At 37.8% G+C, this 11,642-nt stretch overlaps 1 protein-coding gene across 1 annotated transcript; it reads left to right on the top strand.

The window, feature by feature from the left end:
• The first annotated feature begins 10,692 nt into the window (after positions 1–10,692).
• Positions 10,693–11,642, top strand: LOC118525318 (olfactory receptor 52H1-like). Its single transcript, XM_036076015.2, is given in 2 exon segments — positions 10,693–11,308; positions 11,311–11,642. Coding segments are annotated over 2 exon segments (948 nt in total).

Here is an 11,642-nt window from a genome sequence, read left to right as displayed (position 1 = left end):
CCACTTGTATGAAGAAGGTGATGATGGGTACACAAGAGCACTAATACTCTGGTTTACATTTTTCCTGTTGCTAATTTTGAGATATTTGAAGGCTAGATATTTCCTAACATACAACTCACCCCTGTATTTCTCAGTTCCTGAGTTAAAGACAAAGGCCTTGTGTTCCTTCTTTCAGTAGCTCTCAATGCTCTCAAGTATAACTACCAAACTTATTGCTTTCAGCTTCAGTCCTGTATCCTGTGTCCTGTACTTGCTTTATTTTTTTCTTTACCCATCTTAAATTACATAGAGCTGATTATCTTTTGTATCTGTTTTCTTCAATTGCATGCTCCAAGAAAATTTTCACCGCCCTTGGTCCATATTTTACAAGTATTAATTAATTGAATTAAAAAATAATTATGTTAGGGTAATATTAGTTAATTCATTTCACAGATGAGGAAATAGAGACTTACAAAGATTACAGAAAAACAATTAGTAGATTTAGGATCCAAACCTAGGTCTGTCTGATCCAGAATTCTTTATCCAATTGCTTCCTGGATATCTACTGGAATGGCTTACAAATGCCCAACTTAATTTCTCCAAAACTGACCTGGAAACTCACTAACTTCCTCCATAAAAAGTGCCCTTCCTTTTCAATCTTCTTTTACAGTGAGTGGTACTACCACCCACATGAATTTCCAAGCCAGAAACCTATGGCTTGTCCTTGATTAATCCTACGTCACACTCCAACAAAATTAAGTCAATATTTGGGTTAAATATTTGATTTCAAGGTACTTATAAGTCATACCAGTAGATATATACATGACAGTCTCACCTTTATCATGACCATAGAGCTTGCCTGGCCCTTTTCTATTATCTGTCTCTCTGAGAATATTTCAGAGTCATCTTTTTAAAGGAGTTCCAACTCTTCTCCATTCAATCCACTCTCTCAATAAAAGCTAGAATGATCGTTTTAGAATTCATATGATTGTGTCACTTTGCACCTTGCATCTCTTCAATAATTCCATTGTCCTTAGGATCAATGCAAGGAATGGAGGAATTTAATGAAAAGATCAATCTTCCATGAAAGTAGGAGTCTTACATTTAATTTACATTTATTTACACTTCATTTATGTTTCTCACACTTAATTTACACATCCCTGAGTCTTTGAGCAAGTAATTCCAGAAGTGATGTTCTTTTGTGTGTGTCATACTCAGTGTCTGGTTATTTAAAATGACAACAACAACAACTTGGTGTGAGTAGACTGTGTATTGAGTAGAGCTGGGTAGGAGTCATCTATGTTCCTCTTAAGAAACTATCCTATAAAAATGTCCATTTCCTACAATCTCCACTGAAAAAGAAGCCATAAATTTAATCAAGATGAACATATTAAATTACTTGGGAGTAAGAAGTAAAGAGTAAAATTGCTATAACGAGGTGAGATCCTCTGTGTGTGTGGGTCTGTGTGTGTGTTGACATTTTCTTTGCTGTCTGTGATGCCCTTAGGCAGTTCGGAAGATACACAGGCAGTGCTGCTTTATCCAAGCCACAATTACAAACCATCATAATTATTTGCTTGTTTATTTATCTATCCACACCTACATTATGAGCTCCTTGAAGGCAGAAACTTAGTCTTAGGCATCTTCTTATGCCCTTTTATATGAAAATATCTGACACATCATGTGTTCTCAACAAAGGTTTCATACATATTCAAACTTTATCAGAAACTCCTTCTTGGTGCCATTATCCCTAACTTTTCTTTTTTCCTTCTCTATCCAGTTTAGATTCCATAGTATATCATTGCAGCCATTGTCGTGTTTATCCTAAACTCATCTTGTTCTAAACTCAACTGTCTCTCTTACATACTCAGTTGGAAAAAAAGGAATCTTAATGAATCTTAATGAAATTAGCCCTGTATTTTGGGAAAGTTGGAGAAAATGATGGCACAGGATAGACTGATACTACTGTTAATAAATTAAGACAGTAAACCACTATACTTGCCTAGTTTCAGCTTCTCAAATGCATCACATTTCTCCTTGTCTCTTCTACTTGTGCTTTCTCTTTATTCTTTGCCTGGCAATTCCTGTTTAGGCCTCAACTAAAAATCCCCTCAGATATTCCTTTTTTAGTCCTGTATATTAGATTAGTATCTTTCATATACATTCTCATTGCACAATGTACCTTTCATTTTAGGACTTACCACAACTTTAATAAGATGATTGCTTGTATACTCAGTTGTTTAATGTCTATTCCTCCATTATATATCATCAAAGACCAGGTTCATGCCTCCTTGTTTACCGTTGCATTCCTATCATTTACAAGCTCCTAGTTTGTAATAGGTATGCAATAAATGTTTGCTGAATAAAAGAGTTGAAATGAATGAGTTTTAATGAATGAATGAAATCCCTTTTGTTTGGTGAGCATCTACCTGGATTTGTAACTCTGAATAATCAGAGAGAAAATTATGGAGAGTCATGGAAAAAGACTTATTTTCTCCACAGTAAGGTGATAGTTGTTTCCCCACTTATTCTTCAGAGTCCTTCTTTAAATTAAGCATTTCTAAGTTATTATTCCCTTTTTATAGATGCAGAAACTGATTTCCAGAAGAGTTAAAGTATTTTGTTATAGCACAAAAGGAGGGATGAGTAGAACAGAGATAAATTCCAGATGTTTAGCCACTAGACATTGAAAGTAGATTTTCTTGGGACGCCTGGGTGGCTCAGTCGTTAAGCGTCTGCCTTCGGCTCAGGTCATGATCCCAGGGTCCTGGGATCGAGCCCCACATCGGGCTCCCTGCTCCGCGGGAAGACTGCTTCTCCCTCTCCCACTCCCCCTGCTTGTGTTCCCTCTCTCGCTGTGTCTCTCTCTGTCAAATAAATAAATAAAATCTTTAAAAAAATAAAAAATAAAAAAAAAAAAAAGAAAGTAGATTTTCTTGTTGGTCTGATGGGAATTTGTATGTAGAGTTCTGTTGGAAGGGTGAGACTACCCTGGCTGGCTACCCTGGCTGGCTAGCTGTGATTTTCAGATTTACGTGTGCTTTGTGTTAGACATTTGCCCTAAACAAACAGAGTACTAGCGTGTAGTCTAAAAAATTGACAGAACACGGAGTTAGTGATGATTCTCCACTGATGGAAGATAGAACTACCAAGCAAGACTGAACATTGAAGTAAGTAAGAGGAGAGGCCTCTTCACACCTGGAGAGATGCAGCCCCAGTGAGAAATATCTCCAGGGTTTTGTTATATAAGGCTAGAAACAGATGCATTTCAACCCAATAGACATGTACTGATTTTCCACTATGAAGTACTCCCAGCTAGGGATTCAGAGGAAAATGAAATAGTCTCTGCACAAGAAGTTTTAGGAGTTCTATAACTAGGCTGACACATAGTAGAATGATTCTTGCCAGACTTTCTTTATCAAATTACTGATCAAACTAGATCAAGACCCTGCTGAGGCTCAGGTATGCTATCATCATGGATTCCAAAATTTCCAAGCTACCGCTAATATGAGCAGAGGTATAAGTTTCTAAGCTGGGAAAGTGTTGATTTGGTTGAATCCTTGTTCATGTCCCAGACTGACTTGGAGCCTTGGGACCTGAGGCCCATAGATCCCCCGGGTTCAGGGCCCTCTGTTCTAACCTGTCTCTAATCCCCAGAGATGACAAGGGAGTACATTTGTACTCCACTCTTCCAGGTTCTGTGTTAGTTCTTCCTTACTGTAAGCATGATCTCATGTCTGTCCCTTATGTCCCTGTGCTTGTCCTTACTAACCCTGGAAGTGCTTCTTTTGTTCTTTGGTCTGTTTTTCACCTGCTGTGTTTCTGCACTCTCTGATCATCACCTTGTCTTTGCAAAGCAGTTCTGGGACAAGGATCTGCAAGGTATAAGCCCATAGTGAGCAATGCAGAACTATTAGGGAGTAATGGAGTAGAGTCGATGAGAAAAGGAGCTGGTGAAGAGGAAAGAGGCAGGTGGGGAAAGAGGAGGCTCCAGGAAAGAGGAAAGGACAAGATTAGAATTCTACATATAGATTATAGAGCTGACACTCATGCTAAGAGAATGGTGTGGAAGAGAGGTGTTTATTAGGAGCTTAATTCTGAGCCCCTCCCACTTATTTCCCTAAAACGTTTCTAGGCTTTTCTAAAGATCAAAATTTATAATGCTATGGATGTAAAAATAAACAAACAAACAAACAAACAAACAAATAAATAAGCGAGCATGAGTGGTCATGATAGATTTAGAACTAACCACTTCAGACTAGGGCCAGGCACCTGGAGATTAAAATTTCATATGCCATCTCAGAGATATTTAGGTTATCTTATATGTGTGAGCAGTGGTTTGTATTTGTGAATGCACTTATGAGTGAGTGTCCTGTTGTTCTTTTCGGATGATAGGGGCAAACACTAAGATATCCACCCACCCTACACACAATAGAGAGACACAAATACAAAATGCAGTTGAACAGTTGTTTTCTGGAATGGGTCTTAAAATGGTCCTTCTGTGATCCATGGACCAACCATGGATATTCCTTTCCATAAAATGGGGCCGAAGAAAGATATTCACATAGACGCACTTAGCATAAAAAAGAGAAATAAAGTCAAGGTATGAATTATAATACTTCATGATCAAGATATTACTGAGGGACCTGTCCTGTGTTTAGTGTTGGAAGAGATGGAGCATGTAGAGATATAGGATGTGTCATTTCAATATTCCTAGCCTCAGGAGGGAGGAGAAAAATGCTCAACAATCAGAGACCAGTAAATAAGGTGGGAGTGGAATGCTTGCTAAATGCAAAATCCTATTCAGGAATCTGTAATCAAAGGGACTGTGATCAAAGAGTACCAATACTAGTAGATTAAAGAGAATGCATAGTTAGTGATACCTGAGAAGTTTCAAGAAAGGAAATGTAAAGCCACAGACCTTTTATTGTATATAGGACTTTGAAGGTAGGTGAGGAAAGTGCTACTAATTTCCCACATCTAGCTGTGTCCTTCCTTCCAGACCATCTTTTGGTAGCATGCAAGGTCAGTGGATTCCTTAGGTTTGTTTGATGGGAGTGTTCATCCAGTTTGGAAGTATTTAAATATGGGAAGCAAGTTTTCATGCTTTTCCAGATGTTTAATTGTCCAATGTTTAGGTGGAGGAGCCTATCTTGTGTTATTACGGTAGGCTGTGAGGATATAAGACTGAGGTAGAGGTGGGTGAATGATAGGGTTTTCACAACACTATTTGGAAGTTCATTAGTGTGAAGTCCACTGGGCCCTCTGCCACTCATTTACTCAACAAGAACTTACTGAAGACTGCGGCAGATACTGTTCCAGGGATAGAACAGTGAAATAAGCAGACACGATATCTATCCTCTTAAAGTTTACCATTTCTTAAGTGAGAAAGCTAAGTAAAATAAAATGAAAATAGTGTGGTAAGTGCTCTGATTGGATAATGTGGAGTGCCAGGAGTGTACCTGGGAATATTACCTAATTTGGATATTGTTCAGGAAAGCTTGCTCTGTACTGTAGATGAGAGAAAGTTAGCTAGAGAAAGAAAGAAAATGGACCAAGCTGATGAAACTTCCAAGACCAAATGTAGGTGGAAGAGAAATCAGACAAGAGTATTCCCCAAAGCTGAAGTTTAAATCGGGAGTGACACATTAAGTAGACTAAAGTTATCTCACTTTTGACATGGGAGAAGGCTTTGTGGCCTCTTCCACTTTAATATTCTCATCTGGGGTCTGGTGTTAGTTAACATAATACTTGTTTATGATTGGACAAGGAAAACTATTGAAAGTCTTTAAAGTGACACTGGGGTACTACATGGGTATCAGTAACACCATGGTGTTAGGTAGAGAACCACGAGTTCTTTGCAAATTCTTTTATGAGAGTATGCAGCAAGAGATCTACAGATGTGGATACTACTCACACAACCAGGTAATGTGTCTTCAAGTTAATGCCCATTTTCTTACCTTAGTAGCCAGTAAACAAATGGCCATATTTTGAATAATCTTTAAAATTATTCTCTAATGTCAGGAGACGGGGTGCCTAGGTGGCTCAGTGGGTTAAAGCATCTGCCTTCAGCTCAGGTCACGATATCTGGGTCCTGGGATCCAGCCCTGCATCGGGCTCCCTGCTCAGTGGGAGCAATTCTGTCTTCTCATCTTTCTGAAGTCAATTAACCTCTTCTGTTACATTAATTCAGACTGTCATTCTCTACCTCACCATAGTGATTATCGTACTCGGTTAGGTTCCTTATTTACTGAATGAGTTCCTATTCCATCTGGGCACATATTAGGACTTACAAATAGTGTTTGAATAAATGAATATATTTAGGTTTCACAAAATAGTTTTACTAGCTTTTAAAATAAACTTAGAACATTTTTAAGCTTCCTATATGCTCAGAAATCGATTGTAACCTACATAAATTACCTGCTCTTTAAATACAAGAAGACATATTTGATTAAATTGTCTAGTTTGGGCACCATTTGGAGGGAGATAGGTCTCTGACAACCTTTTTATTTTATATAAATTGGTTTATTTAGGTTTTATGACTATTCATCATGTTTGTTAATGTATATTTTCCTGAGTGTCATTAATTTTACTTTAATTGTCAGAGAATGAGAATTGATTTCAAAATACCATTATTGTTAAAAAGTGTATCTTCTTTGTCATTAGATATTGTTTTTGTCTTCTTATCTGAATTTTAATCATTATGTTTATGTAGTTCACTTGTGACTTTAGAGACTTAATTCTACTGATTACATTTTTTACTTTTTTTCTTTTTAAAGTAATTGATTTCCACTTGTGGATATTTAATATACTTATATTAATTATTTCTTATTCAATTGATAATGTGTTCAAGACTAATATTTTGCATCTTAAAGCAGCTTCTACTACTTTTTGAAGTTTTGCCACTTAGTGAGTCCTTGGTGCCATTTTCTAGTCTGTATCTACCTTTTTGTCTTTCTGCCTTATTTGATATTTGCTGGTTATTTATTCACCTAAATATGTTTCTTTTTTTTTTTTTTAAGATTTTATTTATTTGACAGAGAGAGAAACAGCAAGAGAGGAGGGAACAAAAGCAGGGGGAATGGGAGAGGAGAAGCAGACTTCCTGCTAAACAGGGAACCCGATGGGCTCTGGGATCATGACGTGAGCTGAAGGCAGATGCTTAGGACTGAGCCACCCAGGTGCCCCTCACCTAAATATGTTCCTTAAAGACCTCATTCTCATATGCATTTCAGGTGCATACACTTTTAATATAAGCTAGAGGTTTTATTGTGATATGATTTACATATATCTTTTTGATTCATGAGGAATTTTATTTTACTTAGTGTGAATTATGGATCCATCTACATTTTCTTTTTTTTTTTTTTAAAGATTTTATTGATTTATTTGACAGAGAGAGACACAGAGAGAGAGGGAACACAAGCAGGGGGAGTGGGAGAGGGAGAAGCAGGCCTCCTGCAGAGCAGGGAGCCCAATGCAGGGCTCGATCCCAGGACCCTGGGATCATGACCTAAGCCAAAGGCAGACGCTTAATGACTGAGCCACCCCCAGGTGCCCCTACATTTTCTTCTCTAATAAATAACAAATAATTTCCAAGCTATTTGTGGAATTATCCAGTATCTTCTTGCTGATCTTGAGTCCTCCAATTGCATATACTATTATAAAAATTACAGCCAATTTTGGGGCTATAATTTCTGCTCTTTGGGCATATTTATTCCTGAGCCAGCAATATACTATGTAATTTATTCATGTGTTTAATTTGTTTTATGTGTTTACACATTTTACACATGTATTCAAGTTAATCATGCCATTTTATTTTTAACTCAAATAGCATAATCCTTCTTTTTATTATCATTTAAAACATTTTCTTTACATATTTTTTACTTTTAAAAAATATTCTGAAATTATGTTACCCTTTAATTATATTACCAGCTAACCTTCTCTGAATCATTCCAATTTCAGTATGTGTGCTGCAGAAGCCAGCACTATTTTGGCATCTTTTGATTCATATACACATAGCTTTACCTCATTCTTTTTGAAAGCTGTATACTCTTCCACTTGTATGACCATACTGTAAATGTTAAAATCACTTCCATGTTAAAAATTAAAGTGGTGCCAGCATTTCAGTTTTAATTTTTCATGTTATAATTTCACTCAAACTTCATATTGTAAGTGTTGCTGCTGTGAATATCTTTTTTTAAGAGATTTTATTTATTTATTTGAGAGAGAGAGAGAGTGAGAGAGAGAGAGAACACAAGTGGGGTGAGGGGCAGAGGGAGAAGCAGACTCCCCACTGAGCAGGGAGCCTGATGCAGGGCTTGATCCCAGGACTCTGGGATCATGACCTGAGCTGAAGGCAGACACCTAACTGAATGAGCCACCCAGGTGCCCCTGCTGTGAATATCTTTATGCCTTTTTTTTAGTATAACTGTATCTGTGGAAGCATTCTTATATTTGGAACTTCTGGGGCAATGGATATGTGAATTTTATATTTTGATATACGTTGGCAAATTAGTATCTAGGAATGTTATATAGCAAACCCTTCTAAAATAGTTACAACAATTTGTTTCTTCAGACCCTTCACAGGATGGATATTATCAATGATACCATTGATATTTTTAAGTCTTTTTTAATTAATAAATAATATACCTTGTCATTCATGTTTATATTGAGTTTAATTATTTATGAGACTGAGAATATCCTACATATTTATTACACATTAGAGTTTCTTCTTATATGACTTCATTATTCATATCCGTTGTCACTTTTTCCACTTTGCTTTAGTGATCTGTAAGAATACTTTAAATAAATGTTAATGGAATTATTATATATTTTTCATTTGGATTAATCTTTAATCGTGGTGCTTTTGTCGTGGAATTTATTGCTTCCTGTTTTATTATTATTTCTCTGTAACAGTTTGTCCTTCCAATTTCTATTTTGTCCTTTCTTCCTTCTTTTAGAAGTCATCTGGGTGTATATGTGGTAGGGGATATGGGATGTGAACAACGTGGCTTATACATAATTTTGTGGCAGTGAATAGGGAACCAAAATCTTGGATCCTGAAACCTAGCTGAGGCTTCTCTATACATTGGCCTCTGCTGTAACTATATCTATTTTTAATGAAATGGACTCCACCTAGATTTGAGCCCTGAGGATATTTACTGCTGCTGACTGCCAGCCTTGTCATTTCTTCCTATCTGGAATTATAGTCTTTCCACTTTTCTTTTCTTTCTAGTTGGGATAGACTTTATATCACATCTGCTTTTAATTGCTCAAGGAAAACTGGTGCGTTTGAGTTAGAATGCAGAGGTCTTGGTGAGAGATGATAGCATGTGGGATAGAGCAGTTAATGCAGGGATAGCAATAAGTGGATGTAAGACAGAGATACTTAGGGAATGAGCACCTGAATGTTTGGAAGATGAGTAAGATGATTGTGTGTGAAAGAATAGGATTGAGATAATTTCAAGGTTTCTAGATTGAGAAACTGTGTTATACTATCATTTGCTGAGTTGGAAAACATTATAGAAGAAACAGATTTGGAGCAATGGAAAGAGAAATAGGGTAGTTTGGAACATGCTGAATTGGATGCACCAAAAGGATTTCTAAGAGGGCAGGCATTGGGTAACTAGTTCCAACCTGAGGAGAGAGGAATATCTTCAAAATTACAAACTTCAGAATCTTCAACATAGGAGTCACAAAGTCATGGCATTTGGGCATATCACCCAGGTGGAGTTTGTTGACCTAGAAAGCAGCAGACATAGATAGAGCACTACAGAATACCAACATTCAAGAATAGGTCGAAAGAAAAATGAGAGACTACTGAAGTTGAAGAAAAAGATTTGTGTATCATGTCACAAATAGAAGAATTTTGGAAGAAGGGCCCAACTGTTTTTGATGAAGTCTCACAAGAATGAGTCATTATATAGACTAGACAGGGTCAAGAATGCTGTGGTATAACTTTACCCAGGGACTGGGCTCCTCCTGCTGAGATGTCCTCTGTGAGGATAGGAGGGTTCTATTCTTTCCTTGAGACCAATCTGACATAGTAAGTTATTAGAGAATGTCTTTTCTTGGAAATTTTCAAACCTGGGAATATCTAAAGGCAGAGTAAACCACCTAAACCTTAGCCTTTAGGGAAGAATATTTGTCTCCTCTTTATGTTGGTGAACTTTGCTACAATATCGATGAGAACCAGGGCAGATGTTCCATTGCGGAGAAAGAGCAAAAAAGAAAAGAGACTGTGTGGTCTACTTTGGTGTTAGACATTGAGCCTGCCTTTGTTCAACCCCCTGAGACCCCATAGTTGTTGTTCCAATTCACTATGGCTGGGACTTTACATTGAACTTTGTTCCAAATCCCTAACTAGTCATTGTCTCTCCACCTAATAGTATTTTGGGCACCTATTTTCCTAGAAAACTTCCTGGTTTGCTGATAACTAGGCAGGTCCAAAATTATATGACTGGAGTTACGTGATTTGTGTCTCTGGGGAAAAAATTATTTTGATACCACTTCTATTATGACAAAATTGTAACGAAAAGTTTGGCAGGTATTTATTAGTAAGGAGAAGAGACAAGCGATAGTTTATCACTTTACAGAGCTGAAAGTGAGGGGATAATATTGAAGAAGGCTCAGAGGTGGATGTCTGTAGATCACTATAACAATCAGCCATGAAATTTTTATTTTCAGGCTATGAGACATATCCAATCCAAGACCATGACGGCCACATTGAACTTGAGCAGCTTCAGTCCAGGCCCATTCATCCTACTGGGAATCCCAGGGCTGGAGGAGTTCCATGTCTGGATCGGGATTCTCTTCTTTATTATCTATCTTGTGGCCCTTGCAGGCAACAGTGTCCTTCTCTATCTTATTTCCGTGGAGCGCAGCCTTCATGAGCCCATGTTCTTTTTCCTCTCCATGCTGGCTGCTACAGATATCATCCTGTCTAACACATGTGTACCCAAAACATTCAGCACCTTCTGGCTAGGTCCTCAGGAAATCACCTTTCCTGCATGCCTTACTCAGATGTTCTTTCTCCACTACAGCGTTGCTATGGATTCTGCCATTCTCCTGGCTATGACATTTGATCGCTATGTTGTTATTTGCTTCCCCCTAAGATATACCACTATTCTTACCCGTCAGATTATTACTAAGATTGTAATGGCTATTGTCAGCAGGAGCTTTTGTATCATCTTCCCCTGTGTATTCTTATTAAAGCGACTGCCTTTTTGCCGAAAACTCATCATACTGCATACATACTGTGAGCACATAGGTGTTGCCCAGCTTGCCTGTGCTGACATCTCCATCAACATCTGGTATGTTTTTGCTATACCTAAATGACTGTTACATCAAACATATCCTTATTGGCATCTCCTACATTCTCATCCTTCCATGCCATCTTTAACCTTCCGTCTCGAGATGCCCACCAGAAAGCCCTCAACACATGTGGTTCCCATGTTTGCGTCATTCTTATATTCTATACCCCAGCCCTGTTCTCTGTCCTCACCCACCGTTTTGGTCACAATATTCCTCGCTCCTTCCACATACTGGCTGCCAACCTCTATGTAGCCATCCCTCCTGCACTCAATCCAATCATCTATGGGGTGAAGACCAAGCAGATTCAGGAAAAAATCATCCTACCCTTTTTCCCTAAAGGGAACCAGTGA

The sequence above is a fragment of the Halichoerus grypus genome, chromosome 11 (genome assembly GCF_964656455.1).
Source record: "Halichoerus grypus chromosome 11, mHalGry1.hap1.1, whole genome shotgun sequence".
Classification (NCBI taxonomy): Eukaryota; Metazoa; Chordata; class Mammalia; order Carnivora; family Phocidae; genus Halichoerus; species Halichoerus grypus.
This window is presented reverse-complemented; position numbering and strand designations above follow the sequence as displayed.